A 17,928-nucleotide genomic window follows, 5' to 3' on the forward strand; every position below is an offset into this window, starting at 1 on the left:
GATGGCCTTTTGCAGATTGGCAGCATCGTCGAGCCTCATCCGTGGATTCCTGCGGAAGCTCAGAAATGTAAATGATGGGTGGTTCGCCTATAGAATGCATCCTTTAGAAAAGAGAAAACAACTTCCTCTGGTTCAAGGACAACAACTCAATTCATTACACCACTGACCACCTGCCAGTTTTGAAGAAGACTGGCTAGCCTTCCGGAAATGGAAGATTTCTATGCGTACTGTTAAAAAGACCTTTTTAATTATTGCATAGTACTTGTGTGTGGGAGGGGGGAAATAAACGCATTATTGACTTGTATTATTAAATATTTGTATTGATCACAAAAATGAGGGATTTGGAATCTGCACGCAGTAGCACAAATCAGGAATAAAAGGCATCATTTTGAGCTTTTCTTATTTTGCTTTTGTGTAAGCATTAGTTAATATTGGCAGACCGCTACAGGAAACAGACTTCAAAAAGGCTTCAAATCGGGTCCCAAGAACGGGGCAGACCTCATGGAGAAGGAACTGCACCAACATCACTTTCCCAGTTCACAGCGGGGAGCATAGCAGCTCTCTGTCGAGCACTCTACCATGTGGGTCTAAGGGGGTGTTTTAACAATGTTTAGCTCTATTTTCTCCATTTAGCATAAGCCAGTTGTCACATTTTGGACGGCTTTCTTCATAAAAATTGATGGTGTGATTCCTCCAATTTTCGGGGAGACCGGCCTGAATGACAAATATATGTAACACAACATTCGATACCGAGGTGGCTGGCAAGCAACAGCCATGTGCACTGGACTGCAGGCTCTTAGTGTAAATGTTTACAGCCCCCCACTGAGCCGAGTGCTGCTGGGACTCACTCTCATCAGGCCGGATGGGATTTAACATGGCCATGTGTACAGTCTTGGGCTAGTTTCGCCACTATAGACTGCCTTGTCTGACACCAACACCTAGGAGGACAGATGATATTTTCACTCATATTTGTTCAAAGCCTCACAATTTCCCTCAAGAGGTTGCATAGGTTGCATATATATATATATAAAATTATGCTCACACTGATATTTCCTCACAGTTAATTACACTGTGTGTGTATTCTGCAAATTACACAGAAAAACATTGTACTCAACCATTCCCTGATTTTATTTTTTATCATAGTACAATTGATAGTGGTGGTTTATGCTTTTGATGAATGTTGCTCGACTGTGACACAAGGGATATTGCATTCTGTCAAACCTTTTGATGGAAGAGGTTGTGTAGGGAGAGTGGAGACTAGGAACTCTACACCGAATCAAGATCACACTGTTGTATTATCAACAATAAGCAAGAATCCAAAAGCTGAAAATGGTATCTTCTATCGGTCATGATGCAACAAGTAGAATAGAAGGTTGTTGCCATTTTTCCCCTTTTTAGTTGCATACGACAGACTTACGAGAGAGAGAGAAGGGGGGGGGGGGGGGGGGGGGGTATTATTGTAAGTTTTAAAATGTCAGCTGATATTCAAAAATAAATTATCATGGCTTTTCTTTGCATGTCACCATACACCGGATAGAACTGAATAAAGGTTTAGATAGAGCAATGTTGAAATTTCGGTGATGTGAAAGAGAGGAATCACAATGCATGTCAAATAGTCTCAGATCTTTCTCTTTGTCACCGATATATTCTGTATTTCAAGCTAATACACAAGTTGTCTTGCATTTCCCTATATATTTGACACTGTAATATAGGGTTTGCGAATAAACAAGCATTATCTGTTGGGTTAAATATATGCATGAACTTCAAATGATGCATAGATGGAAAATAAATAGGAAGGCATTGTAACATTTTATATTTTCAAAAATCTAAACGGAGCGGCGGAGTCTGTTGAAGAGCCAAGAAAGATGGCATTAAGGCTGAAACTGCAAACCAAGGACTAAATCGACTTAATGCCATCACATCTCTACCCTATTCATGCCTAAGAAAGGGGTGAGGAAAAGAGATTAGGTTATACTGTATATCAGCTGTCAGGAGACTGAAGAGACCAAGTGGAGAACTTCACCTAAACAGAACGATGATCAAACAGACATGCTTTAACAGACATGCTTCATAATCTCATCCAGTATTGTCCCTCTCTCTCTCTCACTGTCTCTCTATGTCTCTCTCTCTCTCTCTCCCCCACACACACCTCCCCTTCACTGCAGGTTCAGTGGAAAACCATAGACAGGGAACAGATTAAATGTGTGATGAAATGTCTGAGAAATATGTCAGAATACGCAAACATCAGGATGTTTGCTCTTTCTACCCACATGGAGAGCATAATCACTATTAGTAACACATATCCACATAAATATGATAATTCGAAAATTTAAACACATTTATTGGGTTCATATTGGAAATCATCACCATCTTGATGGCATAGTTTTATGGATAATTACTGCCACGGCGATAATGCAGCATATGAAAGAGAAGGCTTTGAAGGTTTCTTCTCCACTCACTGGGAGGAGAGTGCGTAGGTTTAGTTGTGTGTAGCTGAGCTGTACCCAAAAGGCAAATATGTGGAAAGTTTGGTGACAACCATCCAAGTGGTTAACAAGATTGTATCTGGTGAGCAGAAAGTGTCGGATATAAGCTTAACTATTCATTTAAATGGCAACATTATGTTCATGTTAAGTTCAGAGCAATCAGTAATCCCTCCAAATATAGAAAGAACTATTTCATTTGCAGTAGAAAAACAATTATTCTAATACCCAATACTGCAAATCCTATTGATTTCTGTGCATGACACCATTTCCTATTTCCCTCCCAGAAAACAAAAATCACAAAAGACTCTAGTAAACATTAAAAGCCGTTGTTTTATTTGGGTAATCTGGCTGCTTAACTGACAAGTAAATAATCAATACGAAATAGTTTTGAAGTGTCTGAAAATAGCCAGGGCGAATTTAAACTGTAACTAACAGCCATGCATTTTCCAGCTGCAATGCAGTGCTGGGGAAATGACACCGGCTTTGATGGGTTGTATAGCTTTTGAGATGAGCCTCTTTATGCCGCTTGCAGTTCCATTATGGCTTTGTTGGAAAGCTTGTTTACCTGCTGATAACATACACTGGTGGATTCAGAGAGCACCGATCCAAAATCTGCTGCCAAAGTCACTCAAGTCGCATTGTACTGCAGGAGGGGAAGAATGAAATGTTTACGCGGAGGGGAATGCAAATGCTAAATGTGAAATCAAACTATGGGACCAATAAGGGATCAGAATAACTTTGCCAAGGTTTTATTTTTAGCCCCAGTTTGCAATGCTTGGCTTTGTAAAACATTGCATTTTAGCCTCCGTGCATCTACTATGCACCTCTGTTTGCACTCATTGGGAGAAAAACAGTTTCACTTTTAATACAAATTGTTTCAATGTAGGACATTTAGGCTACTGGTACTCAAATGTGTTAAAAATCAATATTCTACAACTCTGTTGTACAGTGTTGTGCTTCACTGCAATTAATATAAATCTGAAGTATCCTTAGCTGTAACGCAAATATTTGTCAAGGAGATAATGCACTGTACCAGTATAATTATCAGCAATTGATAGTCGGAAATCTCCCCTAAAACATAGATTTGAGCATCATATAATGGGGTCCAGTGTCCAAATGGACTCTTACGGGGTCAGCAACTCAGAGTTAAAGTGAAACTGAGGATTTTACAGTGTAGATTGGGTCCCACACCCAGAGGTTTTTTTTTTTTTTTTTTTAATCAAACAGGGGGGGGAGGGGGGGGGTCCTTGAAATTTAAAAGGTTGAGAATAACTGATGAGAGAAATGCTATGGTTTCAGGTCAAAGGCATTTGCCCCCTCGGTTTGCATAACAAAGTGGAATTGCTGGACCTCTGGGGAGCCACGCGGGGCCCCATATAGGCAGGTCTCCAGTGGGCCAGCAGGCCCCCACAGACGGCCGTCTATGGGGGCCAGGTGACCCTGTCTCTGAGGTTAGGAGGAAACACTAAAGAGGGATGGGCAGGGAGCTGAGGAGCCACTGAGTGCGAGTGTGCAAGGCTGGTGATGGCAGCTGTCAATGGTTTGGAAGGAGAAGCAGACAGATTGTGCGTTCTGTTGGTGCAGCCAGTTCGCCACCTGGCAGGCTTTTCCTTGTTAGAACTTCTTGCTGTTTCTGTTCTTGTCAGAGAGATTTCTTTTTCTCTCTCTCTCTATATCTCTCTCTCGTCGTCTGCGTAGCAGAGCGACTTGGAATTTATCGAAAAATGTTTAAGAATATTTATTGAATTGCAATCACGAGGAAGTTATGTTCTATATATTGTAATTATGTTTGAGAATGCCACGGCAATCATGCAGAACAGCTACCATGTGCCTGTAAAATACATTATCCCTTATGGCTTACATGCAATTATTTACGTAAAACATGAATAATGGCCCATTATACTTTCCTGATACTTTCCTGATATTTGTTGTACAGATACTTCTGGGTATTACATACAGTGACTTTGTAGTTTGTGAGTATAGTGTTCTCTTCACAAGTTTCGTATGGATATATCTATCAGTGCCCTTGTATGCCAGAGGTGGCGCTATACTCTGAACAGCCTGTTGGGCCTTTAAGGGACATTAATTAGCATGAATTAACACATGCGTGCAATGAGAGAATAATTAATTCAAGTTATCACCAGCCACCTCTTCCATTCCAGGAATCTGATTGACAAGATAAAGTAATGTGCAAAACTGCTTTTCAAAGCTCTAACAGCACCCCTCTTAGTTAGTCATTCCCTCGGTATCACACCCAGAAGAACCTGTCATTTCACAAATGTCTCCCATGTGCCCATGATCTCACCACACCACCACAGAGGCTGCTGCCATCTAACAAGTTGATACGGAGAACAATCCAATTCACGTCCAGTTTTCAGTTCCATTGCATCTGAGGCAGGCCGCAGGCTGGTTAAGAATATGGCACATTCTGTTCTTTATCAAAATCAAATTTTCAGGACACAGGGGGAGTCGGGGAAAAAAGCTTAATTGCAGCCCACTGTATCCTTCAATCACCTATGGATGATTTACAGGAATCTCATGGGTTTATAAGCATGGCTTGTCTTCAGCAGTCAGCACAGAATTACGTTTCCCAGAAGCTTAATACTTGACCTCATATAAACCTTATACTTATTGGGATTTGGGACTGTTGATTCCTTAACCACAACAGTGAGTGAACACAGCTGCTGCAATCACACAGACAAGGAAGAGAACTAGTGAACACAAAAGGGGGAAAAAACAAAAAAAACATCAGCGCTGGTAAGTTTATATTTTGATATGCTGTAGTTGACAACTTGATGTTTAGGAACTTTTGATTGATTGATTGAAAATGTTATTCAGTTTGTAGAATGGGTACGTTTCAAACGAAAGCCACGAAAGATCACTACAGAAACTGCTGCAAGCATAAACCCAGAAAAAGCACTGTTTACATCAGGGTCCTCAATTTTCAACTCATCAAAACATTTAAAGTTAGGCTATATATAGCCTACATATACACGTCTATGAAAAAAGGAAATCATCATATAGGCCTGCCCTATACACAAGAAAGTAAATGTAAGGTTAGCCCCTCTCGGAACCCTCCATAAAGCTTTTCTGAAATTTGGATGTCGCTTTATTGTAGGGTCCCTGTTCATAACTGTATTTTCGTATGGGAATTTTGGAACGCGGACATAAATATGCTCCGTAACATCGTATCTGTGGCGTTTGACAGCCTTTTTTTGTTTGCGTTATTCTGAATTCGGGAACTTTAAGTACCTATACATCCCGCTGCGAATATCTCCTGTGGCGCGGAAGCCGTTAAGTATTTTTAATCTTTGTTTGACCGATTTGGTCGCTTTATTTCTTCTTGTTTGTTTACCGTTTATTGTACCGCCTCCCGGTGTGCCGTTGGCTTGTGCCAGCTACGTCACTGCCTCTGATCTGCTCTGTCATAGCTATAGCGCCACTAGCTAGCCAGATAGGCGGTACAATGAGGTGTCAATAAACAAGGAAGGAAGAGAAGAATCAAAGCGACCAAATCGGTCAAACAAAGATTAAAAATACTTAACGGCTTCCGCGCCACAGGAGATATTCGCAGCGGCATGTATGGGTACTTATACTTCACAGATTCAGAAGCCCTCACACGAAAAAAAGTCGTCAAAGAGCGCAGACAGGCGTTATCCACGTTGTTTATGTTTTATGTAGTCCGCGTACCAGGTGGCAGGATACTGCTGGAACAGGACCCCATGGTCTGGGTCTAAAAAATGTCAGAAACTTCAGTACCATTGGGTTCTGCTTGGAGGGCTAATGTAAGGTTTGACTCAGAATACAAACCTTGATCTGCATGATGCATCTCATATGTTTTTCGTATAGGTCCAGATTGTAATGTTGGTACTGTAAATGTCATTTCCCACACATTTTAATGGCTGATCTCCTTCTGCTAACTACATAGCCTATCTGTTATCTTAGCATTATGGTTTCACCACTTATGGTGCATGTTTGCAGGCCTCAGTGTAAGAGACTTAAGCCCAGTTTCCACTGCCATGGCCACACACACACACCACTCCACCCCACACCGCCTACTTGTACCTTCGTTTCCACTGCAAGGAATTGGGCTAAGTGGTGTCAAAGTGGTACTAAATGAGTGCCTAAAAGTATACGCAGTACTCTGGTCCCCTGTTACTTATTTTGCACAGCATATTGGCACTTAAATTAAATTAAATTTGTATTTCGCACAGTCATGACTTTATTGTTGAATAATGTTTCCTGTTTAGCTGAGATGGCCACTACTCAGCCAACGAGTTCCACCTGGGGAAATGCTTGGTGCTTAACAAACATGAGGGGCAAGTGCAATGTGGGTTATAGGTGCAATATGTTTGGGAAGTGCAATAATGTGGAGTTTTATTGTTGAGGTTTGATTGAATGCCTAACAAAACAATTGCCTGTGATGTGTTTCAGTAAGGGTTGGGCTGGACCATGTCAGGATACCCCCCCCCCCCATAGTACCATAGTAAATGGTATAGTCCAGGCTCATTACTTCCAGCTGGTTATAAAAGGATGCCATTTTGCCAGTCAACTGAAGTCTGTGCTGTAAGTAGAGAGCTTCCTGTATTTATGCCAGTTGGTAGTGCTTGGTTGGTGAATAAATATACCAGTTGGTTAGCTCTGTTCCATAGCCCTAATGCCATGGCGTCTAGCTCTCGCATGAAATGCAGACCAGCCTCTCTTCTGTAGTGGGAATATAAAGAACGTTTTACCTACTCACCAATACAAAGATAATAATAATAATATAATAAAAGTATTTATTTTCCGGTGGAAAAACAATCCCTTTCTGGCCAAAAAGTAGGCTACATATTATACATGTGATGGGGGGCTTAGCTCCTTTCGGAACCCTCGGTTACCTTTTCTGAAGTTTGGACGCGGCACCCTAGGGTCCCCGACAGCTTATTCCGCCCTCCATAGGATGCAGATGTGCAGCCTCCCGCACCAGGGCAGGGTGGTCGGTGCGAGGCAGTAACGTAGGGACACGCAGCTAGACAGTCGCCGCTCGGGAGTCGGTACAATGGGAAGTCAATAAGGAAGTCAAGGAAGAGAGAGGAGAGGGAATTTCAGAGAAGCCAAAACTTAAAAAAAAAATGAATAAGCCGTCAGGGACTCTAGGGTGCCGCGTCCAAACTTCAGAAAAGGTAACCGAGGGTGCCGAAAGGGGCTAGGCTATGGACCAGGGCTACCAGTTGGTTAACCTTTACCAATGCCTCTGTACTGTTTCTCCAGCCACTAACACTTCATTCCTACATTTGTTTTTGCCGGCTGCCAGCTACAGTAGTAGTAATAACTTATGGCAGGCCTGTCTAGAGTTTGAATGGACAGGTGTCAGTCAAAAGGGAGACATCGAAGAGGAAGGATGGATGGGGAAGGATCAACAATATGGAAAGTCAGAACAGGTAAGCTCCATATATGGATATCTGAGGGTTTGAGGTCAGATGTAGAGTTGCTGGCATCAGGGCATCAAGGGTCTTGAAACGGGCCTCCAGATTCCTAAGGCCGCCCCTGTGTATACATACAGTATATGGGCATTCCCATATGGGTATAATATTGAAGACATGATGTCATGAGGGGGTGACGGAAAATGTACATTTCCATAGTAAATGCGACTCGCAATAATACTACATATTGTATTATTAATATTATCACTGTTGTAATATATTATAATCATTTATATTGTATTATAATCACAGGTAGGTTCTCGCCAATAGCTGAAGTACTCACTCATCAGGCTACATTACATTGTTAGACAAGAAACAATGACCTCCACGGTACCTATGTCCTTACATTACCTCAAATCTCTCCAGGAGGGGAGGGGGTACTGCAAGGGGGTACTTAATGTAAACGGTAGATATTTTGATGCAGTGTGGTGTGGTGTGGTGTAGTGCTAAAGTTGCAGTCGAAATCGGGCTATATTTGAGTATGTTATTCTTTTATGCTGAAAGTGTCACTACACTCGGTTTAGACACATTTCCTTCTCATGTGTTAATATTAGGCTTTATTTAAACAATTAGAGGTCAGTTTACAGCAAAGCGCTCAATGTTAATTTACTCTCCATCTTTGAAAAGTAGCAGATCTACAAGTTCACAACGCCTTGTGATGCGCAGCGGAACAGTACGAATTGGCCTATAAATCAGGCTTTTACAGGACAACAACAAAGTTTAGCACAGACTGTACTTATAGCCTAAATGTTACTATAGCCTACCACAGTGCTTAATTTTGAAACTAATTACTGAAAATGGGGAAGTGATGTAAAATGCTTAAGTGAATTATTCTTTTATTAATTAGCATTCTATTAATTTGCATGCTTTTGCTTCATGATCGGTTCTCAAAGGGGGGTTTGGGGACCACCAAGGGTCGTTGAGGGGGTTCCAGGGGGTCCGCAGAAAATTCTACAAGGTCACAACATGTCACACCAGGATGTGTTGTGAGCTTGTAGATAAGTGGCTATTTTCGAGAAATAAATAAATGTGTGGAATCATTTTGAAGAAATTTGAACATGAATCATTTCTTATATTGGGGCCCCATGGCAAAACATCCTTTCAAATTGCGGTCCAGCACAGGCAAATCTGGGATTCCTCGACGTGAAAATCTTTGGAAACCAACAGAATATCTTATACTGGGAGCTGAGTGAGATAGTGGTCAAAATAAGCTGAAAAAAGAAGGGGTGGAAAAAACACACCCGGTTCAAGTTGGATAGAAAGGGGGGCGGGGGATGTTTCCAAAGGAGGATAGTGAGTTGCACAAAAGTTGTTCTGTTGGCTATGAGTGTGGTGTCAGTCAGTCCCAGTCCCAGTTGCTCTCACCGTGCACTGTGCACTGTGCACGCCTGCCTGATGGGAAACTGACTGTAGATCAGGACATGGCCTCGTTTGTTCACGGCCTCCCCTCTCTGAAAAGAGTTATGCTGTCTGTTTTGAATGGACAGCGTTTTTCTTTGTGTGCTCGATCAAAACAGAGGGCAAAGTTAGTCAGCAAGTTGCATAGCTTCTGCATTCTAATTCTTCAAGCCTCTTTTGTATGAAGTTTGACACAATGTTTTACACTGTGTTTGACCTGAATGGGATCCTGGAGGTAGGAGTGATTTTTTTTTTCTCCCCCCAGCCCCAAATACAAAATAGAAAGAGGTAGAATGCGTTTTAACATTGTGATATTTCTCCTATTAGCGGTAGCTATACTACTAGTAAAAAAAATGTCAATCAATGAGGTAGAAAGCCAACTACAATAAACACAATGATACAGCTAAAATATTTATATGCTTTTTATCTGATCTGTATCCTACCCACAAGGTATTTTGACTGTGAATCCCTGGCACTTTTGATATTACCTGAAGGCAAATGGTATAGATTTATACAAGTTATTTACAACAACAGCCAAGCCATTCCTCTGGAAACTAGGCTGCAGATCAAAGGATTGTTTTGATCTCTACTTAGCATATTTGTTTAACCTAGCCAGTGATTCTGAAAGTGCACAAGCTTTTCGGTGATATGCAGAGCACCCTTTATCCGTCTTTTTCTTCTGTTAGCTCTGGATTTAAGTACTTTCTGTATTTAGGAGACAACTGGATTTGCCAGCTTTTGAAATTTAGTTGCTCACTGCTAGCAGTCTTGGCACTCAGAAAGAGATAACTAGGTATGTTCTACTGCTAATCCCTATCGGCCTTATAATAGTATTTGTGGACTGTACAGTACTCAATTAGGTCATAATGTGCTATTTTTATTCCCTTTAAGTTGGATTAAATGTGAAAACCTGTTTTTGTTGTTGTTTTTGCTCGTTTAGTACTTTAGTTTCCATCTAGTGTTTAATGTATGTTCTTTGAAAATGATTGTTTTATTCCGTTTCAATCAGTAACTTTCCACACAGGACTGTAAAATGTCAGGAGAAAAACTATGTCCAAGCTCTCTCTCTCTCTCTCTCTCTCTCTCTCTCTCGCGCGCAAAAAGAAAAAAAAGATGCCAGGGCAATCAGGACATTTTCTGGAATGCTTAAGAGAATGCATACAATGCCCTAATTCTCTCTTACTTTGGTTTTGGGGAAAGATGAGCCCAGGTTTACTGGGAGCCAAAAAAGGGGGCAGATGGCTCACAAGAGGGATAAACCTGGGAAGTCATGCTGTAAATGTGTTTTACAGAAAACAATGAAAGGAGCAGACAAAGCGATTGTGGCAAAGTCCTTTGGAAAATGGAAAAGCAGCTCTCTAAGGTCCAGGACCATGGAGAAGCCGGATGAGCTGTCCGAGGAGAGCAAGGAGGAGAGCCTTTCCAACTGCACCTGCGAAACCCCACAACAAGGCAAGAAACCAGTCCATTTTCTTACTGCATAGGACACAGTCCGATGTCTCTCAGCCTATTTTTCTTGTGGAAAATTTTAATTATTACTGTGGGTGACTTGTTTTTCGATTTGACTCTCTGGCCCGCCATATCCGGTGAACAAACAAACCACATTGTTGGGCTGGAGAATTCCTTTTGAGGGAAAGTGTGTCTCCAATGATACAGCGTTGCCAGAAAAAAGACAAAGCAAAAAATAGCAAACACAAAAACAGTCACAGGTGCATGAGAGAAAGAGAGAACCCAGTGAATGGTCACTGCGGACCCCAGGAGGTCTTTCAGAGTAAGCCAGTGCGGTGGGTGGACTTCTGACAAGGACATTGGTTCGCAGCCAGGTGGAGTGTGTAACTGAGAATGCTCCTGTTTATTCTTTTCACATGCTAATGTGGCTCCTATGTGACTTTAATGCGGCAAAACTTTATTCCTGGAGTTTTCATTGTTTTCTTCCCCCCATACAATACGAAGTTTTAGTTTTTATTTCCTTGATGGTTGTTGTGTGAACTCCTGAACTCTTCACTGTAAGTTGGCGATTTGTATGTCAGGAATGCATTTGTTTTATTCTGAATATTTTAGAAAGAGATATTTTCTTCAGTGGAATGAACAGCAGCTATGCCCAATTAGTTATTTTATAGTGGAGGTTAACTATTCTAACAACACAATTTCTTTTTAATTATCCATCACAAAATGCATTTGAATTCTTGCTTTGGAACATTTTTATTTTGCCTAATATGTACCAGATATGAACAACCTTACAGAGTAGATATACTGTATATCTTTACAGCACATTAAATCCTAAATAGATATCTTTGGATCCTGGACAAAGGCACCCCTATGTGGACACAATAAGAACAGGGGGCTGTTTGAATTTGAAATGCATTGGTTGTATAGTTTTCAATATGTGATACATGTACTGTACATGGTTAATTATTACCATTACGGTACACACGCTTTAAACAGGACCTTCATTATAAATGCAGTTGCAAGTTTAGAGTCAGTTCAGTTTCTGAGAAGGCCAGTATGGCTTCACACTATAATGTGCCATTCTATACCTTGTGGGGCAAAGTCTGTAAATAGCATCAAAGGCATATTGCCATCTGTACTTCTAGAATCTCTTCTGCATAACCATTAAAACAAGCTGTCTCAGAGGACAGCATACGTATTTTAGCCTCAACCCTGAATTACTGTGTGTTCAGTATAATTATAAGGGAGGAGTGTTGCCAGGCTAGAATGCAGAATGCCAGGTGCACACTCCCATAGTCTGCCATTATGAGCGACTCTGAGCATTAACGGTAGTATCAACGTGCCATATCCAGCTATCACTTTACTCTGCCTGTTAATGGTGGAACTCGTCAGTCAGTCAGTCATTGGTTTGCTGAAACAGGCAGAGGGGAAAAAAGGCAGAAAGTGCAACACTGTGTAGTTTGAAGTGTTCCGTTTTCCTAAGCCTGCTTAGGTTATGTGACTGAGCCATGCTGCGGTGTGAAATTTTATCCCGATACTGGCACTGTATCCGTGTGAGGGAGTCTTGTAAAATGGGTTTACTTAGCGCTTTTCCTGGCATTTTCCGAAGATAGCAAAATGCACAAACACTGCCCATGCTCGGATTAACTGTTCAACAAAATGATGCAACTCTTTTGTCTGTCTTGTGTGGCATAGGTTCCTCAAGTTTAGTGGTCATCCAAAAGTGAGTGTATGGACACGTCAGAATGCTGATGATGTTCATTTATCCATTTGTAACTCGTCTCAGAGTGTATAAAGAGTCCATTTGGTTACAATGAAATGTACACTGAGGAATTGACTGTGCCTTGGTTAATAATGTCTAAGAATTAACTATGCGGGTAAACTGCTTGGAAGGATTTTTACTTTCAAAACAAAGAGGTATAGAGCGCACACCCGTAGTGGGGAGGTGCTGACCGTAGGAGATAAAACTTGGAGAAAAAAAGGGAAAGAGGCCGCACAGCTCGTATCGTCACGTTGCAAGAATGTTTTATTGAACCGACATTTTGGGCAAACAGGATGTCTTCTTCAGGATGTGATCAGAGTTTTTTTTTTTTTAAGAGATTGTTGTTTTAAAGAGATTGTTGTCTGCTGGATGTCCGTTCCCAACATGGAGAAAGAGATGCCTCTAAAATGACATGTGAATACTGTAGGTGTGGTGGATATTTTAGCGCCCTGGTGTACAGTATGTCGTGCCAAGTGCACAGAGAGCTCATGAATTCACAGCTGAGGACACACACACACACACACACACACACACACACACACACACACACACACACACACACACACACACACACACACACATATATATAGGTGTGTAAATGCAACAACGATCTTTGTCATAGATCAGAGAACATCTCCATGGATATAACTTATTTATTTTAATTACTACCATTACTTCATGTTATGTGGCCATAGCAAGCCCAATTCCTCCCTTACACTAGAAAGAAGAAACATTACTGTCCCCCCCCCCCCCCCCCCCCCAAACTGGAGGTTTAGATGCTTGTTTATCACTTTTAAATACCATCATCTTTGCTGAAATCCCCTCTCAAAAGAACCTTTCACTTGCTGGAATAAATTCAAATTAAAATTTAAATCCCTCTTTGCATTTCTTCAGCGTCTTTTAAAATAGCTGCCTCCTTTTAGAAAGCTGTTTATGTAGTGATCTGCTCATAATCCAGTTTGTTTCTCAACAGCGAAAAAACACAGAAATCGTATTATCACTATCTTGGAGAGATGATGCGAGAAATCACAAAGTATAAACGTCAGGATCTGTGGAAGTTACCAAAGTTATACATCTGAAGAATGTGGCAAAAGCCTTTTCAGTACAGTAGTTTACCATATTACCATATTGACTTGCAAATGTACAGCACTTTGGGCCATGAGCAGTCAAAAACATAACTTTTAATAAAGCTGCTGTACATTTTTCAAAAAGGACAATTACTGCTCTTTCAACAACTGCCCCCAAAATGGCCTTATTTTCCTCGATCTCATATGAACATGTACATACCTGTGCAATGTTGTTCTTATGTGATGCACAGCTTTAAAATAAGTGCCGGACATGTCATGCAGAACTCTGTAAACCGATTCTTCAGAATCTCACGAAGCGTTCACCTTCCAAGAGAAACACAATATCTAATCAGAAATCTAATAAATATAAACAGAAACAGCTGATATTTATAGCAACACCTTTTTGATAACAATCCAGTGCAAATGTAAAATGACGCAGAAGAGGCCATAGGGAAATTTAATATACTCAAGCTAGATTGGATTTATTGTTAGGAAACAAATTATAATTGTGTCTCCAGAAAGTTAACCAAAATCTAAACAAAAGGAAATCAATGGCCAACCACCATTAATCACTCAAAGCTAGAATCAATGTCTTTGTTTTGCTCAAAGGGCATTTGCATTTCGGTTCGTGTCAGCAAGCTTTGTGTACTTGGTGCAATCAAAAAATTGCAAGCAATCCACATTAAAAGGATCTCTCTCTCTCTCTCTCTCTCTCTCTCTCTCTCTCTCTCTCTCTCTCTCTCTCTCTTGTGCTTATCTTTGAATAGTCATAATAAAGCTGGCTTGTCATACAAAGTGTGCTACAAAGATTTGAAAACGAGCACACATTAAACTTTTCTGACAATTTGTCTATACCTAAAGATGAAGTTTCCCATATTTAATGGGTTATTGTATTATAGTGATAAACCATATAGGCTAGTTACGTTCTTAGACTTCTGCCATACTAAAGATGTTAAAACTGAGTCACTGATGAGTGTCTACTGATCAGTAGAGAATGTATTTCAAATGTCTAGACATTCTAGTAAAATGGCTGATGTTATTATCAAAGCCACATACTATAATATACACACCTGTTACCATTGTTTGGATGCTGGTGCTTGGATGCATCTAACGCACATCTAGTCATTAGGCGACACCTCTTTCATTGTCTGCTTGTCTGTCTGACTTGAAGATATGGGAAAAGACCCCCAGAGACCCCCAGATCAGGACCTGACCTCTTGATGGCACAAAATAATGATGAGCCCAAGGCAAACGAGGCCAGACTCCGACTTACCTGACAATATTTATAGCATTTCTGTCTCAAGTGTCAGCCATTTGATAGTTAAATAAAACATGTTGACCGCTAATTACCAGTGCATTTGGGTGACGGTATATTCATTATATGATGACAACTCTCTCTCAAAAACGATAAGTGGATGCAGGTTTATAGTCTTCAAGTCTGAATAATTCAGCATTTTTGACTTGACGAATGTGATTCAGTCACATCCAGGGAACCACGATAATGTTAACGTTATAACGGTCTGCATTTCCAGAATCAAAATCTGAATCAGGTTTATTGTCACACACATGTTTACATGTGTAAATCAGAGGGAGTCATTTGTTTTGTGCAAGCTTAATTTATTATTCCGATGTTTTCCAGGAAAGGAAAAAAAAGGGGGGGAGGGGGGAGGGGAGTCAAGGAGAGTATTCTTTTCAAAGATATCTAGATAAATACACATAGTACAGTAAATAGCAGTTATGTACATGAGCTTAGACATACGGTGCAAAAGAGCGGCAAACATCGGTAGTTCGACATAGCAGCAGTGTTGATTTCGTCGACTAAAACTAAGACGAAAACTACCGTTTTCCACTGACGAGAACTACATGGAAACTAAATGAAAAAGCTATGCTGACTAAAACTAAGACTCCGTAATACTGACCATTTTGTCAACAAATAAAAACTAGACTAAAATGTTAGGAAGGGACTAGTGGACAAGAGATTCACTAGTCATTTTACAATTATTGCATGCTGAAAATCGTCGCAGCGCGACGCTTTGTGGGCTTGTAGATCGTCTATTTTAAAATCAAAATTGGCTGCCAAAAACAACACTGGCATGTACTGAACATCAGTGGTTTTCAACCAGTGGTCCTGGGACCACCAGTGGTCCTTGAGGGGGTTCCAGGTGGTCCCCAGCTAAATGATGGAGAGTTGGTATAACCAAATGGAACCATATAGATCTTTAACTCTTGAGAGCGTAAAATGAAACGGAGCGTAAAATGAAAGCAAATAGACTCTTACACGTTCATTTGGTTTCATTTGACGTTCTCAAGAGTTACATTTTTGTTAAACATCTGCATTAGTTATTTTTTTCAGATTGGTTTTTGGCTTTCGTGCCTTTATTGATAGTTACTGCGAAGACAGACAGGAAAGAGAGAGAAGGGGGACACGCAGCAAAGGTCCTCATGAACGGGACTCGAACACACAACGCGCTGTCAGGCCCAGAGCCGATATGTGGCATGCGCCTGGACCACTAGGCCAACGGAAGCCCCATGCATTAGTTCATTTACAAGAAGTCTACACAATTAGAGAATGTAAAATATATTTTTTCAATGTATTTTTATTGAGGCTCTGAAATTTCACAGCTGAACAATCGCAATTCAATGTATATAGAACCACACATTTTTATTTTTTAAACACAACATAGGAAAACGACAAACAAAATACAAACAAAAAAAAACAACAGATGTCATGTCACAATCATGTCATTTCTCTTGACATAATTGTACATTACAGGTCACCAGAGTCTTTGTTATTCACTACCGTTCAATAAGGTACATTGAAGCGCAGTCTAGAAGGGTCCACTGTATCTAAGACCTTCGTGAACCCTTCCATGTTATCACGGAGGAGATAAGTCAGTTTCTCCAGAGGAACCACAGTCATTACCTCCTTGTACCAATCATCCAGGCCCCTTTTCTACCGGTTGGGAACCGGTTCAGTTCTTTTTGGTTCTTAGTCCATGAGCCAGACCTCCAAAATTGGAATGTTAATTATGAATTGAGTGTGCAAAACCATACCTATATTAAATTGTTATCACCATGAAACTTCCCCAGTTGATCACTTACACAAAGACAATGATTTATTGTATTACAAATCTTAAAAAATTAAATATGCAAATTAGGCATAAAAATATGCAAAAAACATAAAATATGAAAAAGCTAATATACTGTGGAAGGGTTATCATATATTAATTTACTTATATTGATCCTATAAACAATTTAATATAGGTATGGTTTTGCCCACTCAATTCATAATTAACGTTCCAACTTTGGAGCTCTGGCTCATGGACTAAAAACTGGTTCTGAACTGAACCGGTTCCCAACCGGTGGAAAAGGGGGTCCCAGTGTAGGAACGTCTCTATGAATCCAAAGCTTGAGTATAGTCTTTCTCGCTATGTAGAAGAGTATTCCAACCAATTTGGCGTTGTGTCTGGACCTTGCACTGGATACCTTAGCTGCTAATACACAACGCCCGGGATTCAAACTCGGGCCTCCTGCTTGAAAGTCCAACATCTTAACCACTAGACCAAAGGGATATCCCTCTGGACCGGGGGAGATATTAGACTTTTGAGGCCTTCAGGTAGACTAGGCTCTGAGCCACTGATACACCAGCTATGAGGGCTGTATGAACATGTCATAACCCATAGCCAAAAATATTTGATTAGTGGTTCTCAAACTTGGGTCCAGGAACCCCCAGGGGCCATTAAAAGGGTTCCAGGGGTCCCCAGCTAAATTAGTTTGCGTCATAATCAGTTTAACCACTTTAACCCATACTTTGGCTATTCAGAAATAACAGATCTACAAGCTCACAATGCGTCACTATCCAATGTGTTGTGAGCTTGTTGATCTGATTTCTTTTTTTTAAGATCTTGAAAAGATGTGAACATTTTGGAATTTTATGTATAGGGGGTACCTTTTTCAGATGGGGGTCCGCGACCAAATACATGTCAATTTGGGCAGGGGGTCCTCCTTGACGTTAAATGTTTGAGAAACACGGCTTTAACCCATTTTGGGCGTTTAACACCTTTTTGGTGTTTTTAACTCAAATCTTTGCAAATCATGGGGGTCACAGCAGCCATGTCATATGCTATGTATTTGTGGTCCTTGACATGAATATGTTTGAGAACAACTGACATAGAAACATGGGTTTTTAATAAAACTGTCAGGATTAAGAAGAAATTTATTTTATTTCAACGTCAGGCCTAAATGGTTTTAGACATCATGTAGTCTCACGTTGCCAGACAAACTGATTGCAGCCTAAGATGCTT

At 40.7% G+C, this 17,928-nt stretch overlaps 1 protein-coding gene across 1 annotated transcript in view; it reads left to right on the forward strand.

The window, feature by feature from the left end:
* Positions 1-9,527: 9,527 nt before the first annotated feature.
* Positions 9,528-17,928, forward strand: part of st18 (ST18 C2H2C-type zinc finger transcription factor) — a gene marked incomplete at both ends in the record, with an annotated part of 55,244 nt that continues 46,843 nt past the window's right edge. The window contains 2 exons of the mRNA XM_083781086.1: positions 9,528-9,581; positions 10,639-10,813. Of these exons, the coding sequence (XP_083637212.1) occupies positions 9,528-9,581; positions 10,639-10,813 (229 nt within the window). The remainder of the gene's footprint in view (positions 9,582-10,638; positions 10,814-17,928) is intronic.

This window comes from Protomyctophum parallelum (assembly GCF_964188405.1).
Source record: "Protomyctophum parallelum genome assembly, chromosome: 14".
NCBI lineage: Eukaryota > Metazoa > Chordata > Actinopteri > Myctophiformes > Myctophidae > Protomyctophum > Protomyctophum parallelum.